Here is a 23,418-nt window from a genome sequence, read left to right on the forward strand (position 1 = left end):
CACAATGCACACTATACTGCACACAAAGCACACAATACTGCACACAATGCACACAATACTGCACACAATACCGCACACAATACTGCACACAATGCACACAATACTGCAGTGCATAAATGTCAACCTAGGACAGAGGTAATGAAGTAAAATTCAAGGAGTTACGGTCGCTAACTTTTTTTTCCAATTTGTCTGAAGCTTTCTCTAATAAAACATAAAAGTAGGTCAATTACATCCACCTTTCAAGTAAAGTAAATAAAACCAACTTAGATAAGGTGTCCCTATCAGAGTACCTCTCAGATCAATTGCCAATACTTAAAATATGCCCTCCCACTACCTATCCTTCATACCCTGTGTAAAAAAGAACTGTGTACTTACCTATTTTTAATCTGCTCTGGTCTGGTCACATGATCCCGCAGCTCCGGTTCCCTTTTGTAGGGAGTGGGGGACATTCTTAAAAATAGTTATATTTAGACTTTTTTTTTCTACTTTAACCACTTTCTGTCTACCCTATAGCAGATTGACTGCTATAGGATGGATGTTCTATGCTAAGTCACGTATACTGTATAAACCTGATTTTGTACATCTACCATAGGGGGCATATGTGTCACCGGAGTGCCGTTTATGCTGTGATTGGATACAGCAGAAGCCGATCAATAGGTTCCAGTCAGTGGATGAGCGCCAGCACCTGTTGATCGCCGAGGAGAGTGACAGAGCTGTGTTGTGTCAGTGGCAATCTGCTAGAATTTCTTTCCCTGCAAAGCATAGAATAACGTCTAGCAGATTGCCTAGTAAAAACAGCACCCAGTGAACACAAAACACATAGCTAAGCACACAGTTTACCCTTTGATCACCCTAGATGTTTAATCCGATCCCAGCCAGTGTCATTAATACAGTGACAGTATATAGTTTTAGCACTGATAACTGTATCAATGTCACTGGTTCCCACAAAGTGTCAGTTAGTGTCAGACTGTCCGCCACAATATTGCAGTCCCGCTATAAGTCACTGATCACCATCATTACTAGTATTTAAAAAAAAAAAATCCAGTATATATACCATAGTTTGTGGACACTTTACCTTTTTTGCAAACCAATCAATATACGCTTATTGAGATTTTATTTTACCAAAAATATGTAGCAGAATACATTTTGGCGTAAATTTATTAAAAAAAAAATAATTATTTTTTGTAATACGTTTTATAGCAGAAAGTAAAAATTTTTTTTTTTTTGTAATGTCTGTATTTTTTTTATTTATTACGCAAAAGATAAAAACCCAGAGGTGATCAAATACCACCAAAAGAAAGCTCTGTTTGTTGGAAAACATGATATAAAATTGGTTAATAGCTTTTAAGTGACTCCCTTGCTCATGCAGGTCAAAATAAGAGTAATGTAACATTACCCCTTTCTTCCAGCAGAATATACACACTTTTCTTTGCCCCCCCCCCCCAATGCTCAGTTTGGCTACCAGGAGCAAATTGGAATAACCATCACTTCAAGGTATGGGTGAGCATGTGGCAGTGCTTGTTGCTCATTATTGGTTCAGCACTGTAACATGGAAACAGGAAAGGAATCCCTAGTGCCTTTGTAATCTTGGACAAGACATCCTTTTCTGGTCCCAGCAGCTGTCACAATGGCACACAGTGGTGGATAGATGAGCATATGCTGCTAGGGAGTACAGCAATCTTATACTTTGTCCTGCTGGGCAACCAAGAGGGTCACTTGACACCATACCTTCATTTTTAATTAGAATAAAGTTGTTAAGAACAAGATGATTTAAGAGCCAATATAATAAACTGTAATAAAAAAGAGAAAATCTGTTCCCACTTCTGCTTCTGGTCTTTTTCCATTTTACCCCATTCACCCTCTGTGATTAGAGGAAGGGAGATTGTGGCGTTCATCCACCTTTCCTCCAGTTACAAATCTCCTTTTTATTTATTGAAAAGAATGCAATACATTTTGAATAGAGGAGCTGGAGAGTGAGTGATCCACTGTGATCTGAGTACTCAAGCTAGAACTATCGGACATTCAGCACTGACTGCACTGTACAGGGATGAGTGAAGGTTAGTTATACACTGCTCACAAAAATTAAAGGTACGCTTTTTAATCAGAGTATAACATCAAGTCAATTAAACTCCTGGGATACTGATCTGGTCAGTAGAGTAGCAGAGGGGGTTGTTATCAGTTTCAGCTGCTTTGGTGTTGATGAAATTAACAACAGGTGTGCTAGATGGGCAACAATGAGATGACCCCCAAAACAGGAATGGTTTTACAGGTGGAGGCCACTGACATTGTTTTTCCTACTCATCTTTTTTGACTGTTTTTCACTAGTTTTGAATTTGGCTAGGGTCAGTGTTACTACAGGTAGCATGAGGAGATACCTGGACCCTACAGAGGTTGCACAGGCAGTCCAACTCCTCCAGGATGGCACATCAATACATGCCATTGCCAGAAGGTTTTCTTTGCTGGGAGACACAGTCCCAAGAGCATGGAGGAGATTTCAGGTGACAGGCAGTTTCTCTAGGAGAGCTGGACAGGACCTTAGAAGGTCCTTAACCCATCAGCAGGACTGATATCTGCTCCTTTGTGCAAGGAGGAACAGGATGAGCACTGCCAGAGCTCTACAAAATGACCTCCAGCAAGCCACTGGTGTGAATATCTCTGACCAAACAATCAGAAACAGACTTCAAGAGGGTGGCCTGAGGGCCCAACGTCCTCTAGTGGGCCCTGTGCTCACTGCCCAGCACCATAGAGCTTGATTGGCATTTGCCATTGAACACCAGAATTGGCAGGTCCACCACTGGTGCCCTGTGCTTTTCACAGATGAGAGCAGGTTCACCCTGAGCACAGGCGTTACAGACGTGAAAGGGTCTAGAGAAGCCATGGAGAATGTTATGCTGCCTGTAACATCGTTCAGCATGACCGTTTTGGTGGTGGGTCAGTGACGGTCTGGGAAGGCATATCCATGGGGGGATGCACAGACCTCTGCAGGCTAGAAAATGACACCCTGACCGCCATTAAGTATCAGGATGAAATCCTTGGACCCATTGTCAGACCTTACGCTGGTGAAGTGGGTCCTGGGTTCCTCCTAGTGCACAACAATGCCCGGCCTCATGTGGCGAGAGTTATGCAGGCAGTTCCTGGAGGATGAAGGAATTGATACCATTGTCCCCCACACTTGCCTGACATAAATCCAACAGAGCACCTCTGGGATATCATGTTTCGGTCCATCCAGCGCTGCCAGGTTGCACCTCAGACTGTCCAGGAGCTTGATGATGTCCTTGTCCAGATCTGGGAGGAAATACCCCAGAATACCATCCTTTGTCTCATTAGTAGCATGCCCCAACATTGTCAGGCATACATACAAGCACGTGGGGGCCATACAGACTACTGAATACCATTTTGAGTTGCTGCAATGAAATTACAGAAAAATGGACTAGCCTGCTGCATCATTTTTTTCATTTGTATTTTCGGGGTGTCTTTGAATTCCGTCCTCTGTAGGTTAATTATTTTGAGCAGTGTATATAATTCTTCAGCCTAGACACACTGCATTTATGTGGATTTATTTTTTTAGTGCACATATGAAAATGACTAGTTTTAGGCCGCTGTTCAACTTTAATAGTTTCATAGTTCTGGTTCTGACATCACTGCTGTACATAGAACTAAAGTATCCAGTGAGTGTGATATGGGCATGTGTTATTTTCTATTACTTGTAACCTAGAAGATTTAAATAGCTCTACAATCTATTAAAAGCTGGGAATGAACAGAATTTAGAAACTGTTTGTGTGTAAAGACATGTGAATAGGAGACAGTGTATTGATGTTCTTATGATCTCTCTGTATTTTGTAAATACAATGTATCTATTTGATGTGAAACTGGCAAACACTGTACCCGCCCTTGCTGTAATCTCTCAGACACAGCTGCAAGTGCCTGCGACCTCTGTGTATAGCAAATCACTGTAATGGTCTTGAGGTCATTATAAAGGGTCAAAAACCATTCCCATGACACACCCACCAGTATGAAAATGTGACAGGCCATGGAATAGACATTGGCCTCTAAAGCAATGTTTTCTACTGATTAAATGTGTCACTGAGATCACCTAAAAGCATATTAAAACATATCGACCAGCTGTACCTACTTTATAATAATGGCAGCTGAGGCTTCCTGATTTTCACCTAGTCACATTACCTATATCTCTACTTCAAGCACAATAAACTTGCCAGGCTTCAAGCAGGCAAGGGGAAGCATATCTTCTACTGTACGTCCAGGCCACTGTGGATGTCAGCGCTGCGGGTCTCAGACCCCGGCTCCATGGTCTCTTCACCACTTCTCTCTCCTCCTGGCTGTTCATAAATCAAAGCCTGGGGCTGTGCACACTGTGAATAGGCAGGAAGAGAGAGAGGAGGAGACAGACCTATAAAAAATGCATCATTGGTGGTTCAGACTTTTAGTGGGAGCTGTAAAAAATGTCGGGAGGGGGGGGGGAGTGTAGGATGGGAGGTCAGCAGGGCATTGTACAGAGGTGCAGCAGGGCAGAGAATGGGGTCAACAGTTTGTAGGGCAGTGTACAGAGGTCATTAGTTTGTAGGGCAGTGTACAGAGGCAATTAGTTTGTAGGGCAGTGTACAGAGGTCATTAGTTTGTAGGGCAGTGTACAGAGGTCATTAGTTTGTAGGGCAGTGTACAGAGGCCATTAGTTTGTAGGGCAGTGTACAGGGGTCAGCAGGGTGGAGCACGGGGGTCAGCAGAGTTTAGGATAGGGGATAGCAGAGCCGAGTCCAGGGGTCAGCAGGGCGGAGAACAGAGGTCACAACTGGCAAGGCAGAGGACAGGAGTCACTGCTGGCAGGGCACTCAGCAGAGCTTCTTTGCCCATTCCTCCACAGGCAGCAGAGTTCCTCCTCCTCTATTCTCACACATAGTGTCAGATTAGAGTGGTATAGTGTCAGATTAGGGCAGTACAGAGTCAGATTAGAGTGGTATAGTGTCAGATTAGGGCAGTACAGAGTCAGATTAGAGTGGTATAGTGTCAGATTAGAGTGGTATAGTGTCAGATTAGGGCAGTACAGAGTCAGATTAGAGTGGTATAGTGTCAGATTAGGGCAGTATAGTGACATATTAGCGCAGCATAGTGTCAGATTAGAGTGGTATAGTGTCAGATTAATGCAGCATAGTGTCAGATTAGGGCAGTACAGAGTCAGATTAGGGCAGCCTTTCTCAACCGGATTTAGTAGTACATTTACAAAGCCGCAAGGAAAAGAAAAGTGCAGCTGTCTGCGCAGTATGGTTCAGCGAGCAGGCAGAGCATTTGGAGTGGAAGTGGGGCAGTTGGCATTGGGGGGCACAACTAAAATCTGGAGGGCATAGCCCACCCCAGCATCCCCCTAGATCCAGCCATGTCAAACACTCCCCTTCCAGACTGACAATGCTGCTGTTAAATGTGCCCCCTGTGCTGAACAGTCATTAGAAGTACTTCAGGCTCGTTGCCTTTATTTTCAGATTGTGCTCCTGCCAGTAACACATTTCCTGTCCTAAGGTGACAAGGCTCACTCACTGTATCCAACTCTTAATCCAAATTTGAGCATTAACTATTAGGCTGTAGCACAGGGATGGTTTGCCCAAGTCAATTCTTATTATTTTCTGGGGCCCAAGAGGCACAGATGCCAGCAGCCAGTCAAAATCTATGACAGGCTGAAATACACAGTGGTTGGATGCTGCAACAAGCAGTACTCTTCTTTAGGGCCGTATGCTTTCAGCAGGTGTTTAGCATTGCTTTGCCCTGCGACAGGATTGATAATAGTCCCAGATGGATCAGGGATCTAGAATCTTTCTATGCCAAAAGCATGTAGGCACCAAGATCCCAGTGACAGGAAACACTGATCTAAGAAAAGCAAACAATGAAAAAGAGCTATTTATGCAGCATCAGCCAGCAACATTTGGCAGCAAGTTCATTTTCAATTACCAATGTTTCCAACCCACCTGATCAAGATACATCATTCGATGTCTTATGTTGCTGTCATTCTCTTTCCAATCGAAGTAAAATTATGTGTGACAACAGGGTGGTGCATGCCTGGCTAGCTGGGCTATAGTGTTTCATTTTTGTACCGTATGTGCACGGAGCCCTAGTCTAAGATTATATTTCTAACTTTGATTTTAGGACTATACCTAATACTCTTTTCAAATTTTGTAGCCTTGCGTATATAGCACATTGCATGAGTAATTTTGTTTATGGTTAATATGTTTTGTCTTCTCTTCTGCAGGTGTCTGAAAGCTTGGTGAGGAGAGATGGAGATTTTCTGATCAGGGATTCTTTGTCCAGTCCTGGAAACTTTGTGCTTACCTGTCAGTGGAAAAATCTTTCACAGCATTTCAAGATAAATAAGGTCGTCATAAGACTCAATGAAGCTTACAGTCGGATTCAGTACCAGTTTGAACATGAAAGCTTTGACAATGTCCCTGCGTTGGTTAGGTACTATGTAGGGAACCGCAAACCTGTGTCCCAGCAAAGCGGGGCCATCATTTTCCAGCCTATTAACAGAACTGTTCCACTTAGGTGTATAGAGGAGAAATATGGAACATCTCCCATTAGACGCTTGGAGCTGGGAGCTCCGGATGGAAAAGCAGAAACTCCAAAAAGGCTGAGTTTAAACATTGGCCATGGACAGATCCTGCTGCAGGAGCAAAACCTGATACGGACCAGTCTGCTTAGGTTAGTAGATGGATGCCCTGTGGAGGAAAACCCCATTTGCAAGTCCGCTGTTGCTATGCTTTAGTCTCACCTACTCGATACAAAGTTGATTATGCTTAGGAGGTTTTCTTTTTTTCTGTGAGAAAGTAGGAAGTCCACATAGGTAATGAGCAGTCACCAGTTCAAAGGTTGACTTGCAATATGAAACTACTTTTTTTTGGATCAAGCTGGACAGGTCAGAGGGTCTTGGGCTCTCAGATTTGTATGGAAGCGTATCAAAACAAGTGCTTGGCTGGAGGTCCAAATAAAGGAATCCTTGCCACTTTGCACAGGTTTCAAAGGTTCTTGCTGAATGAGGGATCTCACTCAAAAAGTGACCAGTGTATTGTAAAGTAAAAACTCACAAATCACAGGCATATGTTCTTGTATTTCACTTATGATTTTGTATGCTCAATTTTCAACTGTAAATATAATAAGTGACTAGATCAATGCCTAACAACAGAAAGTGTGCATTTCAGTTCTAGATCTGTTGGCTTCAGTATTTCCCCCTAAACCATTTTAAAGTGTTTTTTTTTTATATACAGTGTCCACTCCAAGCATTTAAATTGGTGTGATTTTAGCCAGATTTATTCAATATTGTATTGTAGTATGTTCTTTTACCTTCCATTTCTACATTATAAGTATGCTTTTATTATTTAATAATTTTTTATGCATGTATATTGTATTTTTTTAGAAATAAAGAGAAGAGTGGCAGCCACCCAGCTTGTTTGGAGAGCATGCGAGAAAAGAAACGGCCGCTAAATTCTTACCAATCTGAAAGCTACCTGCCACTAGGTTTGTTTCCTTCTGTCTGGCTTCTTATCAATGGTTTTGCTTCACTGTGTTTTGGCATACATCCTTCATGCATGGGAATAGATTTGTTTGGACTTATATTACCTCAAAGACTGGGACAGATATGGACACTAGAACTATTTCACCTATATTGGAGCTAAAATACAACTGATCAATGAATATTGGGACAAAAGTTTATTAGGATGTACAGTTGTGTTCAAAATAATAGCAGTGTGTTGAAAAAAGTGAATAAAGCTCAAAATCCTTCTAATAGCTTTTATTTCCATACACACAAATGCATTGGGAACACTACACATTCTATTCCAAATCAAAACATGAAGAAAAATAGATCACATTTGTGTTGTTCCTCTAAAAAAAATTGAAGAAAAGTGAATATTAGTCTTCAAAAAAATAGCAGTGTTTGTATTCTTCTTTACAAACTCAAACATTCACTATATAAACTGAAAAATGTTTGAAGATTTTGCTTTCCTTTGAATCACTTAATTAATATTTAGCTGTATAAGCACTGTTTCTGAGAACTGCTATACATCTGTGTTGCATGGAGTCAACCAACTTCTGGCACCTGTGAACAGGTATTCCAGCCCAAGATGATTGGACTACATGCCACAGTTCTTCTCTAGTTCTTGGTTTTGCCTCAGAAACTGCATTTTTGATGTCACCCCACAAGTTTTCTATTGGATTAAGATCCGGGGATTGGGCTGGCCACTCCATAACGTCAATCTTGTTGGTCTGGAACCAAGATGTTGCACGTTTACTGGTGTGTTTGGGGTCGTTGTCTTGCTGGAACACCCATTTCAAGGGCATTTCCTCTTCAGCATAAGGCAGCATGACCTCTTCAAGTAGTCTGATGTATTCAAACTGATCCATGATCCCTGGTATGCGACAAATAGGCCCAACACCGTAGTATGAGAAACATCCCCATATCATGATGCTTGCGCAACCATGCTTCACTGTCTTCACAGTGTACTGTGGCTTGAATTCAGTGTTTGGGGTTGTCTGACAAACTGACTCCGGCCACTAGACCCAAAAAGAACAATCTTACTTTCATCAGTCCACAAAATGTTGCGCCATTTCTCTTTAGGCCAGTCAATGTGCTCTTTGGCAAATTGTAACCTCTTCAGCACGTCTTTTTTTTCAACATTGGAACTTTGCGGGGGCTTCTTGCAGATAGCTTGGCGTCTTCTAATTGTAACAGTACTCACAGGTAACTTTAGACCTTCTTTGATCTTCCTGGAGCTGATTGTTGGCCGAGTCCTTGCCATTTTGGCTATTCTTCTATCCATTCGAGTGGTAGTTTTTCGCCTTCTTCCACGTCTTTCAGGTTTTGGTTGCCATTTTAAAGCATTTGCAATCATTTTAGCTCAGCAGCCTATCATTTTCTGCACTTTTTTTATATGTTTTCCCCTCTGCAATCAACTTTTTAATCAAGGTATGCTGTTCTTCTGAACAATGTCTGGAACGACCCATTTTCCTCAGAATTTCAGAGAGAAATGCACTGTAACCATAATGTACAACATTTGCTGCCTTCCTTCCTTAAATAAAGGCAATAATTGCCACCTGTTTTTCAAAGAATGAATGACCTCACTAATAGAACGCCACACTGCTATTATTTTGAACATGCCCCTTTCAATTAGTGATTCAATTACACAGAATCAGCAGCATGCATGTCATGACTGTTGTGTCTGTTGGATTTCTATTACTCTACTACACCTGCTGGTAAATTATTTGCCATGTAGAAATATCATTTCTACCAAAAACAGTGATTGATCAGGTTAGTGATGTCTGACTGCTATTATTTTGAACACAACTGTATATAGGACTGCAAAATTTACTAGGCAAGCTCATTACAAAATAGCTGCAAGAACCATTTCATTGGTGATCTGTTTAAGATGTAAATTGGCAATGACTATATACCAGTGAATATTGCAATTAAAGTAAAAACATGACTCTAGTACAGACAAAAAATGGTGTCACTTCTAAGTGACACCAAAATGGGGGAAAGGCTAACTGTAGTCTGTCTAGTATCACACTTACAGTTGTGACCAAAATTATTCAACCCCCAATGCTGTAAAGGGGTTTAGGGACTATAGTGTACATTTGGAATTGTATTCAGAATCAAATCCTACAAGGACGTTGTAACTACCCAAATGCAACTAAAATGACATCAATTGTTTATGTAATACAGTAGTAAATGGTTCTTATGTGGTTTCTTCATTGCCACAATTATTCAACCCCTTAAAGACTACCACTCTGAAGAACAGAGGTTCATACAGGTGCTTTCCATCAGGTATTGAAAACACCTGTGGATGTCACCGAGCAGCAATCAAGCATAATAAGCACCAATTAGGCAGCTTTAAAATGACTGTGATACTCAGCTCCTTCTAGACATTTACTGGTGTGGTTACAAACATGGTGAAGGCAAGAGAATGGTCCAGGAAGACAAGAGAAGAGGTGATTTCTCTTCACAGGAAGGGCAATGGCTATAAGAAGATTGCAAAGATGTTAAACATACCAAGAGACACCTTAGGAAGCATCATTCGCAAATTCAAGGCAAAGGGCACTGTTGAAACGCTACCTGGTCGTGGCAGAAAGAAGATGCTGACTTCGACTGCTGTGCGCTACCTGAAGCGTAGAGTGGAGAGAAGTCCCCGTGTGACTGCTGAGGAACTGAGAAAAGATTTGTCAGATGTGGGTACAGAAGTTTCAGCCCAGACAATAAGACGCACACTGCGTAATGAAGGCCTCCGTGCCAGAACTCCCAGGCGTACCCCCTTGCTGTCTCCAAAGAATAAGAAGAGTCGACTGCAGTATGCCAAAAGCCATGTGGACAAACCACAAAAGTTGTGGGATAGTGTTCTGTGGACTGATGAAACAAAATTAGAACTGTTTGGGCCCATGGATCAACGCTATGTTTGGAGGAGGAAGAACAAGGCCTATGATGAAAAGAACACCTTGCCTACTGTGAAGCATGGTGGAGGGTCAATCATGCTTTGGGGCTGTTTTGCTTCTGCAGGTACAGGGAAGCTTCAGCGTGTGCAAGGTACCATGAATTCTCTTCAGTACCAGGAGATATTGGATGGAAACGTGATGCAGTCCGTCACACACCTGAGGCTTGGGAGACGTTGGACCTTTCAACAGGACAATGATCCCAAGCATACCTCCAAGTCCACTAGAGCATGGTTGCAGAGGAAAGGCTGGAACATTTTGGAGTGGCCATCGCAGTCACCAGACTTAAATCCGATTGAGAACCTCTGGTGGGACTTAAAGAAAGCAGTTGCAGTGCGCAAGCCTAAGAATGTGACTGAACTGGAGGCCTTTGCCCATGAAGAATGGGCGAAGATACCCGTAGATCGCTGCAAGACACTTGTGTCAAGCTATGCTTCACGTTTAAAAGCTGTTATAACTGTAAAAGGATGCTGTACTAAGTACTAAGATTGAATGTCACTTGGGGGTTGAATAAAACTGATAATGCTGTGAGCACAGAAAAGACATTTGTGGTTATTTCATTATAACTGTTATGTTATATTTGTCTGACCTACAAGTGCCTCTTTAATGTAAATGTAAGCAAGATGACTGAATGATCAAAAGCAATGTCAAACTGGCCAAAACACTCAATTTCAGTGGGGGTTGAATAATTTTGGTCACAACTGTAATTAGGTGTGGGTCAGCTTACCCAACATGGGCAATCTAAGCAAAAGAGCAGGAGGGGGCTTTCCTCCTGGTTTTTTGCCTAGAACCCAACTCTACAGACTTCTGTTAATTAAACTGTTCATAGATGGATCAAAATTTGACAGGTTCAGTGGGATCTAACTGATCTAACAATCGGCTTCTCAATAATAATGTTGGAAAATGTTCATCTGTCAGAATACGATGCAGCGGTGAAGATTCCTCCATCTACCTCGGTTGTGTGGATGGGTGAATCCTTTTTTTTTTTTTTTTTTTTTTTTTCAATCCGCCGGCTGGCCAGCTTTACATGGTTTGGTGATAGATTCTTTTTTTGTGCAACTATAATGTTGCTGGTGGGACTGAGCTCTTATTCCAGTGAGACACATTGGTAGCCTTAAAAAATAAAGTGTAATGACTTCTACTGTGTTAAAATATATATGTACAGTGGCTAAATGGTCAGCACCTCTGCCTGGCAGTAATAGGGTTGTTGGTTTGAATCCCAGCCACGGCACCTCCTGCCTGGAGTTTGCATGTTCTCCCTGTGCCTGCGTGGGTTTCCTCAGGGTACTCCGGTTTCCTCCCACACTCCAAAGACATGCTGGTAGGTGAATTGGATCCTGTCTAAATTGTCCCTAGTATGTGTATGTATGAATGTAAGCGAGGGACCTTAGATTGTACACCCCTTGAGGGTTAGGGACTGATGTGAATGTACAATATATATATAAAGCGCTGCATAAATTGACGGCGCTATATAAGTACCTGAAACAAATAAAATATGTAAATACTCACCTTGTAAAACAGCCCATTCAATTTAAAATAGAAATGAAAGGCAAAACATTCCTGTATAGCTGTAAAAAGCATTATAAATACCTTTTTCCTCTTCTGTTTTATATGTGATCGCATCATATCTGCTTCTTCTGTAGCTTGGAACAGAGAGCTGGGGGAAGAGAAACAGCAGCACACTGTGGGGGTGGGCAGAAGTCTGATCATTGGAGGAGAGCACACTGAGTTCCCAGCACAGCTAGGTTTGTAATAGGAAAGAAGAGGGACTGGAAGGAACACCAGGGATTTCACACACAGAAAGAATGCAAAGAGAACAGGATACTTTTCAAGTACATGGTACAGCAGGCACATATCAGGAATATGAAATGTTGGGTTTATATACTCTTTAAATCCAATCTTCCCAAAATCTATGAACTACTTCTAAAAATGTCAGTGCCAGGAACAATGTAGCTTTAATCTGGTGTATGCAGGTTTCTGGTTGCCATGGTGACCTGGAAACTAAGACTAGTTAATGCCGGATAAAAGTCTTATAAAAAGTAATAATTTATTGCTTTTCTTTCAGGCTGCAGACAACCATACTTGTCAGCTGGAAATGATGGAAAATTAACACCCAGGCCAAATGTGTTCAGGACAGGAAGTGAACCCACTCTAAGCCCAACAGAAATTCGAAGGTTCAGCAATGAAGCTCATCCTGCTGAAGCTTTGAGGAGATCAGACAGTCAACTGTGCCCTAAACCTCCTGCGAAGCCCAGCAAGGCACTCTGTATGAAACAGCCACCGTCACCTACAGTCTGGCAAAACTCGGAGGCAAATTACTGTGAACTTCATCCTAATCCTCCTGATGATTGTGGATGGTCAAGGACACATTCCTCCCACAACAGCTTTGTAGAAACCCCCAAAACTGGTGAGGAGGATACCTTCTCTTTCAGTAACTCAGAGATGAGCTTCCTGGGATTCGAGGACTGTGTCTCTCAATGTTCAACAGAACTGATTGACAAGGGGGATGAAGTAGATTTTATCAGGCCAGTGTATGAGACTGAATCTTCTTTAAAACCCAATGAGTTTGAGTCACTTCTACTTACCCCAGAAAACAAACCTCTGGAAACAGCCCTGCTTAGACGGGCCAAAGAACTTTTCACCAACAATGACCCGAGGACTATTGCCCAACATATTCTCAGAATGGACTGCAAGGTAAATATGTACACTTTTTCATTTCCAGACCCAGGAAAAATGCTAAACATACTGTGAGTAAACACCAGAAAAATGACTGGCACTCATCTCATATCTGTAATGTCAAGTGGATGGTTTACATTTTGTACCTTTTTAATATACAGTATGTACCAGGCAGTAATTCATAAGATCAGGCAGTCTAGCTTAACCTGCTAATAATTGCCTACTAAAAGATTCCTGGGTGTAATCGCTAATTTATGACTGGTCAACAGCTGTAATTGTAAATGAGACCTGAAGTAGACACTTATGTTTTTGGGGTTTTTTTCTGCTTAATGAAAGCAGACATATGACTCCTCCTACAGCCAACATCTTCAATTCTTGACGTCTGGTACAGATAATCTGTGATAAAATCTAGTGAAACAAGCATCACAGTTAAGATGAATCGTGGTCACCTTTTAATTTGGCTGACCAAATTTAGGCAAATCCCATTACAGAGTTGCCACTTGAATAAGTGACTACATTGGAAAATTTGTCATCAAGATAAAGTAAATCTACCTAATAAATTGAAAGGAATTCCGTCTTCCAAGGAAACACAGCAGCTCTGACCTAAAGCTTAGGCAGCTTGTAGAATAATGTGCATCTCCATGTTGGCCCACCACTTACTGCCCAGCTACTAAAAAGGGCGCAGGTCCGGTTTGTGACGCAAACAATACAAGGAATAAGGTTGGATGCCCGTGCATCTGAAATTGTACCTAAAACCCCATTTTCTTTATTTCCGTAGGTGAAAAGCTGGACGAAGGCACACACAGAGTGAGGTTGGCCCGTTTCAAGTCTTACTGATGCTTAATCATAACAATCATCAGCATGACGTAAATCAAGCATCAGTAAGATGTGAAACGCATCAGCCTTGCTCTTGTCTTGCATTTTACCTATGGAAATAAAGAAGATGGAGTTTAAGCCACAATTTGAGGTGTGCGGTCATCCAACCTTATTCCTTGTATTGTGTAAAGTCTAGGTAGCCTGGTCTTTGGCTACCAGTAAACCTTGAAGGTGTTTGTGCTTTAAAAATGTGCATTTCACACTATTCAAATGAATAAAAGGATAATAAAAAAAAGTGCGTAGAGCTTGGTCACATGACCCAAGTCACAAGAACAGCCTCCAATGACAACATACTTTCTGCAGCGGTAATCAGAGAGAGCTCCTTTCCAGGCTCCATACTTCATTATGTAAATTGCACAAAGATGCGGGTCACCATGTGGAGTAATGTTGTGGAATCCAACAGTTAGCGGGTATTCACTCTGTTATAAATAAGCTACTAAAAGTTGTGAATCTGGAATACTCTTGTAGAAAAGAAACTTTTCCAAATACTTTAGCCAAATTTAAAGCTGAACTTGAGGCAGATATCTAATAGACTAGCTCCCCTGCTGCTTTTACTTATTCTCCTTGCAATCCCCCCCTGCCTCATTATCCTGCCACAGACCTTAGTAGAAAGCATGTGGTAGTTAGACATAGACCCTAACATAGGGCTAAGGACCTCTCCCCAATCCAGTGTAATAGTGCTCTGGCCTGATGATTGGCTACTTAAGCACTGTGCACTACATAATGGGAGGAATGGAAGGTGGTTCCCTGTACTCCTATACCCAAAATGCTAATAAATAGTGGTGGGTGACTGTTGAAAAGACTAGTAGCAGAGGAAATATGCTGTAAAGAGAACCTGTTACTTATACCTCAATAAGAATTGCCCACTCAGGGTAAAGTAAGGTCTTATCTTGTCTGGAGACTGAAGCTAAATAACTGTTATCTAATGGTAACGTTAATCTGACAATAGACGGTTCAGACCATGTATGGGCAGGCAGCCTGTCGGATTTTACATGCGATTATTGCTATATTGCTAGCGGCTAAGCTCTCCTGGGAGTGAGGGCTCCCTCTCCCCGTTAGGAGAACTTAATGGCTCTGTGGGAGGGATTCCTCCATCAACACTGTCTGTGCTGATGGGGGAATCAAGCGATTTTTTTTTCTTAGAACCCATGGTTGAAGAAAAGAATTGTTCCATCTATTGCCAGCTTTATTTTGATGCTTTTGTAGGAGCCGATTTGGTGTTAAAATTGTGCTTTTTGATTGTTGTTGAATGTGTTATTAAAATCACTTGAATTTTGAATGAATTAGGTCAATTTATGACCTTGGGATGTCATCTTCAGTCATTTTTTCTGAATTTAGAGGAGGAATAATTGAAACTTTTTCTCATCCTGTCAATACTGCATTTCCTGAACATAAAATGTATAAACCTTTGCACTTTGCAGGTTGCTAGGATACTTGACGTCTCACCAGAGATGGAGAGGATCATGGGAGTGAGCTGTGGGCTAGAACTAATAACTCTGCCGTATGGACACCAACTGCGCCTAGACTTAATTGAAAGGTAAACATCCTCTTAGATATCTGGATATGCTGGGAACTCTGCACACCTGTTGCTTCTGACATTACTAAGAATTATATGTAGTTTAGGAATAGAAAAGATGACTCTATTTGCTCAAAGGGTTTTCCTCAGCCATGGTAAGGACACTGAAAATGTGATTTGTCCTCATTGAAACAGGTGGTGTATTAGTATGTACCAAGTTGGCCATTATGTTTCCATTTCTGCTTATACGCCAGCAAAGTATATCAGGCCCTGGAGCTGGTTTGACTTGGGACAGGAAATAAGAGAAATACTTCTAACAACGATAAACAGTGTTTCTGCTGGTCTACTAACCCTTCCTGTCGCAGGTAGCACCAACCACAAAATGTTTAACTATTGTTACTTTACTGTAGAAGACAGTATAATGGTCCTCAAGCTTCTAGCACATCCATTTTTTTTTGGATCTCTCCTTTTATCAATTTTTTTTTTTGGGAATACATCACACTTTCCTGAAATGATTCCCTGATACTGCACAGTCTATGTAATGTGGTTCTAAACCTTGAGGTTAAACCAAGATCTAAACCAGGGGTCCTCAAACTTTTTAAACAGGGGGCCAGTTCACTGTTCCTCAGACCGTTGGAGGGCCAGACTATAGTTTTAAAAAAAAAAAACTATGAACAAATGCGGACACAGTACAGGAGATGACCAGAGACTGCGGACATACAACGGCGGTGGGAATACTGGGCCGGCCGCTCCATAAGACGCACAGACATTTCCCCCCAAGTGTGTCTTATGGAGCGAAATAGTGTCCCATCATTAGTGTCAGTGGGAGGAATAGTGCCCCATAATAGGTGTCAGTGGGAGGAATAGTGCCCCGTCATTGGTGTCAGTGGGAGGAATAGTGCCCTGTCATTGGTGTCAGTGGGAGGAATAGTGCCCTGTCATTGGTCTCAGTGGGAAGAATCGTGCCCCATCATTGGTGTCAGTGGGAAGAATAGTGCCCCATCATTGGTGTCAGTGGGAGGAATAGTACGTCATTGGTGTCAGTGGGAGGAATAGTGCCCCATCATTGGTGTCAGTGAGAGGAATAGTGCCCCATCATTGGTGTCAGTGGGAAGAATCGTGCCCCATCATTAGTGTCAGTGGGTGGAATAGTGCCCCATCATTGGTGTCAGTGGGAAGAATAGTGCCCCATCATTGGTGTCAGTGGGAGGAATAGTACGTCATTGGTGTCAGTGGGGCGGAAATAGTGCCCCATCATTGGTGTCAGTGGGAGGAATAGTACGTCATTGGTGTCAGTGGGGGGGAATAGTGCCCCATCACTGGTGTCAGTGGGAAGAATAGTGCCCCATCTTTGGTGTCAGTGGGAGGAATAGTACGTCATTGTGTCAGTGGCGGGGAATAGTGCCCCATCATTGGTGTCAGTGGGAGGAATAGTGCCCCATCATTGGTGTCAGTGGGTGGAATAGTGCCCCATCATTGGTGTCAGTGGGAGGAATAGTGCCCCATCATTGGTGTCAGTGGGAGGAATAGTACGTCATTGGTGTCAGTGGGGCGGAAATAGTGCCCCATCATTGGTGTCAGTGGGAGGGATAGTACGTCATTGGTGTCAGTGGGGGGGGAATAGTGCCCCATCACTGGTGTCAGTGGGAAGAATAGTGCCCCATCTTTGGTGTCAGTGGGAGGAATAGTACGTCATTGTGTCAGTGGCGGGGAATAGTGCCCCATCATTAGTGTCAGTGGGGGGGATAGTGTCCCATCGTTGGTGTCAGTGGGGGTGGAATAGTGCCCCATCATTGGTGTCAGTGGGGGGGTGGAATAGTGCCCCATCGTTGGTGTCACTGGGGGGGAGGAATAGTGCCCCATCGTTGGTGTCACTGGGGGGGAGGAATAGTGCCCCATCGTTGGTGTCAGTGGAATAGTGTCCCATCGTTGGTGTCAGTGGAGGGTGGAATAGTGTCCCATCGTTGGTGTCAGTGGAGGGTGGAATAGTGCCCCATCGTTGGTGTCAGTGGAGGGTGGAATAGTGCCCCATCGTTGGTGGCAGTGGGGGGAGGAATAGTGTCCCATCATTAGTGTCAGTGGGAGGAATAATGCCCCATCATTAGTATCAGTGACACCAATGATGGGGCACTATTCCTCCCACTGACACCAATGACACGTAACTTGCTGACCCCTCTTCCAGCATGGTAATGCTGCAGCCAGCATACCTGGTTGCAGCAGCACCATCATCACGGCACACTTACCTGTCAGCTGTCCTTCACTCCGGCTTCTCTCTCACTCGATGTTTGTGGGGCCGCTCAGCTCCGCCTCCTCGCAGGTGATTGGCCACCTGTGTGCCTTTCCTGAGCTACAGTTCTGGTGCCCAATCACTGGTGAGGAGGTGGAGCCGAGCAGCAGCAGGAGTGAGGGAGTGGCTGGAGTGCATGAAGGAGCAGCGCTTCCTGGACTGGATTGTCGTGGGACTGGGACCGGAGCCAGGTAAGGTACAGCAGCCCCCTGCCCGCCCCTGTACTTAGTGTCCCTTCCTGTCCCGCCCCTGCCGGCGGGCCGGATAAATGGCCTCGGCGGGCCGCAGTTTGAGGACTCCTGATCTAAATGATGGGGCACACCACCAGCCATTCCTTTACATTGAAAGTGCGTTTGTAGTAAATGGGTCTTTAATTTTGCTCATAATTGGGTCACATGCCTTTCCTTCTTTTTTACTGCCGCGCATCATGGGCTGGTGGGACTAAGGCGGTACAGGTCTCATATCCAGTGACATTGCCTCATCTTTTTCAGCCCCTCCACCCCTTCCAGGCCATGCAAAGTGGAGTGGAGCTGTCAGTCAAGGATCAGATCCCAACTTAGGCCAGACAGTTATAGAATGATGAGATTTCCTCCACAGAAAGTGTGTAGATGAAATGGAGCATGAACATTGTGGTGGCAACAGTGCAGAGGCTATATGAACCTGCAGATCATAGCAAAAAGGAACTATCGGTAACTGCCAGATTGACCAAGTCATTTATTAATAAAGATTTTAGACCTAAACAATGAGCACAGAAACATTATAGGAATTAGTATAGTAATTGTATATTCACAGTGCTGCAATGTTACCTCTAAACTTATGCAGCCCAGATGCCATTGACTTCAATGTAAAACCTGTTTTCATCCTGTCTACCTGTTGCCGAACCATCCATTGGAGTCAGTGGCATTAAACCATGTGTTTGCTTCACAGAGCTGCGATTCAAGTAAGTATGACTTACACAATGTGCTGGGGAAGGGGAGGTGAAACGTGAACTTGCCTTTTAAACCAGGTGGTTTTTACATTTAATACTTCCATTAAAAAATGAAATAAATATAAATTTTAGAATAGTGGGTGGAGTTATTCAGATCATTTTGTCAGGCCTTAGCAGCCAAATGTACAACCAGATTTGCTGATCTTTAGAACATATAGAGCTAAAACCATACAAATTTAGGGTGAAAGCAGAGATATAAATACATTTGCATTTCAGAGATTACAGTGCTTCCCTGACCGTTCCTTCATCTTTCATTTACCATAGAAGGCAGGTACTCTCATTGTTCAGGCCTCATGCAGGATCAGTACCTTCTTCCTAGACTTGAGTTGCTTGCCCATAGAGAAGTTATCTAAAGTCTCATGTCTGTGCTGTAATCTTATGTTTTTTGCAGCTGAACCCCCTACCGTCTGTCTGTGGCCCATCAATGTAAATTTCCTTCACTCACGGATCAACCCCTTTGCTATGTTACCTGCTAGTGTATAGCCATCATACTCAGCAACTCCGTTCATTTACTGCCTTTCACCCAATTAATTGGCTTATTAGGTTGGAGTTTTTAATGATACACGGTGCAGTTTTTTGAAAAAGTAAACTTTGTATACCAAAAATGAATGTATGCAGACTATATAATTATTAAAGCTGAACTGCCACAGATATCCTGATGCAAGGTCCCTCACTGCCACGGACCTGTTCTCCCTGGCTTCTTTGGATTGGAAGGTCTTCAGCCATCTTGATTGACCATCACGGGATGACATAACTCCTGCACAGGCATTCACTCGTCCCAACGCATAAGCTCCATGCAGAGAATGTACCTTCAGCTGTGCATTGTAAAGAATACTATGAACAAGCATGTTATTATTTTTTTATTGTAGTAGGACATAGCATGTCTCCTATGCGATAAATATCTTGCCTGACTGCAGTTTGCTACTTTCTTGAGTTCCACTGCAAAGTAGAACTATAGGCAAAACTTTTTTAAGGGAGGCTCATAACCCGTCAGTTTATTTTATGCTGTCTGTGGCCCATGGAGGAGATTACCCCCTCACTTTCTTTCTCATAGCTAAAACAGGAAGTGAAAGGAAATCCCTGCAAATTAAAGGTATCTCTTGGGGACCCCCCCGGTCAATAGAACCAGTGTCGCCATTGGAAGATTTCCCCTCTGTTACTTTTCTGAGGACAACCCAAAATTTGGGATTTTCTTTTACTTTCCTTTTCAATGACAATAGTAAACAGGACAATTAGAGAGGGTGAATCTCCTTAACAGGAGCACAGAAAGCAATAAAAGCTGATAGATGGTCTAATCCCTCTTCACTATATCCAAATCTAAGAAAAAAGTGTTGTCTTTAGTTGTACTTTAAGGCACACTGCAGCTCTCACAGGCACTTTGCTTTTTTCTTTCCTTTCTGCCCCTAAACATCCCTCTATATTAGCCTATTTGTCCATGCACACATACAGTGGGAAAAATAATTTGATCCCCTGCAGATTTTGTTAGTTTGCCCACTTACAAAAAACGATGTCTGCAATTTTTTATCATAGGTATATTTTAAATAATAGAGAGAGAATATCAACCGAAAATCCAGAAAAAAACACAATACAAATGTTAAAAACCAAATTGCAGTTCAGTGAGTAAAATATGTATTTGATCCTCTACCAACCAACAATAATTCTTACTCCCACAGACTGGCTATGTGCTCATGTGGCACACAGATTAGTCCTGTCAATTTAAGAAGGTGCTCCTAAAGACAACTTATGTGTATAAAAGACACCTGTCCACAGAATCTTTCTTCCATTCAAACCATCACCATGGGCAAGACCAAAGAGCTGTCAAAGGACATCAAGGACAAGATTGTAGACCTGCACAAGGCTGGAATGGGCTACAATACCATCAGCAAGAAGCTTGCTGAGAAGTAGACAACTGTTGGGAGCGATTATTCTCAAATGGAAGCAATATAAAATAACAATCGCCCTCGGTCTGGAGCTCCATGTAAGATTTTGCATCATGGGGTAACGATGATCATGAGAAAAGTGAGGGATCAGCCCAGAACTACACGGGAAGAGCTTGTGATTGATATCAAGGCAGTTGGGACCACAGTCACCAAATCCATTGGTAACCCAATACACCACCATGGATTAAAATCCTGCAGTGCCTGCAAGCTCCCCTCCGCAAGAAGGCACATGTACAGGGTCATCTGAAGTTTGCCAATGAACATCTAAATGATTCAGAGAAGGAGTGGAAGAAAGCGCTGTGGTCAGAGGAGACCAAAATTGAGCTCTTTGGCATTAACTCGACTCGTCGTTCCTCCAATAACCATAAGAACACCATCTCTCCAGTCAAGCACGGAGGTGGAAACATTATGCTTTGGGGCTTTTTCTCTGCTAAAGGTGACTGTGCCGCATTGAGAGGCCAATGGACAGGGCCATATATTGTAAAATCTTGGATGAGAATCTTCTTCCCTCTTCTTTTTGCTAGAGCTTCCAGCATGACAATGACCCAAAACACACGGCCAAGGCAACAAAGGAATGGCTCAAGAAGAAGCACATTAAGGTCATGGAGTGGCCTAGCCAGTCTCCAGCCCTTAATCTTATAGAAAATGTATGGAGGGAGCTAAAACTTCTGGTTGCCAAGCGACAGTCAAGAAACCTTAAGGATAGCTTCACATCTGTGCACAGTTTGCGTTTTACCCGTTTCTGCATTGTGTTTTGCGTTGCATTTTTGCACCTGTGTTTTTGCCACGTTTTGTCTCTTCTAATTCTGCTAGGCAGATTTAAAATGCAAAACGCATCTAAAAATGTGGTAGACGCAGCAAAATTGGGTGAAAATGCAGAAATGTGAGTGTCCCATAGCAAATCGTGTTAAATGGACTGTAATGCGTTTCTGCAAAACTCTGCAGAAAATGCTTAGGTGTGAGCCTAGGGCAGTGTTTCTCAACTCCAGTCCTCATGGACCCCCAACAGGTCATGTTTTCAGGATTTCCATTATTTTGCACAGGTGATTTGATCAGTTTCACTGCCTTAGTAATTACCACAGCTGTTTCACCTGAGGGAAATCCTGAAAACATGACCTGTTGGGGGTCCATGAGGACTGGAGTTGAGAAACACTGGCCTAGGGTAAGGATTTAGAGAAGATCTGTAAAGAAGAGTGAACATAATCCTCCTGAAATGTGTGAAACCCTGGTAACCTAATAAAAGAAATGTTTTACCTCTGTGCCTGCCAACGTGGGTTTCTCCACCAAGTCATGTTTTGCTTGGGGATCAAATAGTTATTTTACTCACTGAACTGCAACTCAATTTATAACATTTGTATGTGTTTTTTTCTGGATTGTTGGTTGCTATTTTGTCTATCATTTACAATACATCTATGATAAAAATGATAGACCCTTCATTTCTTTGTAAGTGGGCAAACTTAAAAAATCTGCAGGGGATCAAATAATTATTTTGCCCACTGTAGGTGTTTAGGGGCAGAAATCTGAACGCACCAAAAATCACGTTCAGGAGAGGTGGATTTAGGCAGAAAAAACACTCGATATTCTAAATACTAGAGGCGTTTTTAATATCAGAATTGATGAATATTATGGCCATTGAAATGAATAAACGTCAAAACACTTGACATACCTAAACAAGTTTGAGAAATACACTATTAGGCATGTTTTTAACACTTTTCTCCTGTTAGGCCTCATGCACATTGGGCTCTTTTGACCACCTTTCTAATATTCCACTTAATGAATGCCTGTTTCTCAGAAAGCTGACACACCTCATGAGAAATGATCTTTGTGAAAATCTACCTCAGTGGAGATAATTATACAATCACATGTTCATTTTACAGGCACACCACAATGGCTATAGGAATTGCAGTGGACATTTTGGGATGTACCGGCAGCTCTGAGGAAAGGGTTGCAACGCTCAACAAGATTATCCAAATCGCTGTAGAACTAAAGGAATTGGGGGATTTCTTTGCATTTTCTTCCATCTTGAAAGCACTTGAGATGCCTCAGGTAAGGATGACCAGCATACTTTTTATTAAGCTACACTAATGACCTTTTCAAATTTTTTTTTTTTATCAAAAAATGCTTCAGGACAAATTGAATCTAAAAGGTACACATCAGTCAAAATTAAAGTCATAGCACTGGAAGATGTAGGCCTCATGCACACAAGCTGTTTTTACATCTGCTATTTTGGGTGTCAGGCGGTTTTTTTTCTACAGCCAGTAAACTCCCCAGTATGATATCCTATCTGTCCATGCACACATAGGCTTTTATCAGTGGCTTTTGGCAGGGGTGATTTCAGGCTGGAAAATACTCCCCAGAACAATTACATTTGCAGAGGAGTTTTTCAGATGTAAAACCGCTGAAATACAAGGCTATCTGGAATGTAGTTTTGTTTAAAAATGTGGCAAAACTCACATTTTTAATGTGGCATTCTACAGCTAACGCTACTAGCGGTTTTAAATAACATCCAGTGTGCATGGAGCTGCAAAAGAAAAGGCATTTATTTGTGCCATAGATTTATTCAATGCTGTACATCAACTACCTTGATGACACTCTCCTTTTTTAACCATTTCCTGCACAGCCTTAGCAAGTCTGTTGGTTGGAGTTGGTCTTTTAT

The 23,418-nt window shown here is 42.5% G+C and overlaps 1 protein-coding gene across 2 annotated transcripts in view; it reads left to right on the plus strand.

The window, feature by feature from the left end:
* The window catches only part of BCAR3 (BCAR3 adaptor protein, NSP family member), a 176,220-nt gene that overhangs the window by 147,348 nt on the left and 5,454 nt on the right, over positions 1 to 23,418 (plus strand). For both annotated transcript variants that reach the window (XM_089677301.1, XM_089677302.1), the window contains 5 exons: positions 6,254 to 6,702; positions 7,415 to 7,515; positions 12,545 to 13,173; positions 15,453 to 15,568; positions 22,640 to 22,808. In XM_089677301.1, coding sequence (XP_089533427.1) covers positions 6,254 to 6,702; positions 7,415 to 7,515; positions 12,545 to 13,173; positions 15,453 to 15,568; positions 22,640 to 22,808 — 1,464 coding nt within the window. The remainder of the gene's footprint in view (positions 1 to 6,253; positions 6,703 to 7,414; positions 7,516 to 12,544; positions 13,174 to 15,452; positions 15,569 to 22,639; positions 22,809 to 23,418) is intronic.

The sequence above is a fragment of the Staurois parvus genome, unplaced genomic scaffold (genome assembly GCF_062004578.1).
Source record: "Staurois parvus isolate SC_StPar_1 unplaced genomic scaffold, SC_StPar_1.0 ptg000183l, whole genome shotgun sequence".
In the NCBI taxonomy this organism is placed as follows: domain Eukaryota; kingdom Metazoa; phylum Chordata; class Amphibia; order Anura; family Ranidae; genus Staurois; species Staurois parvus.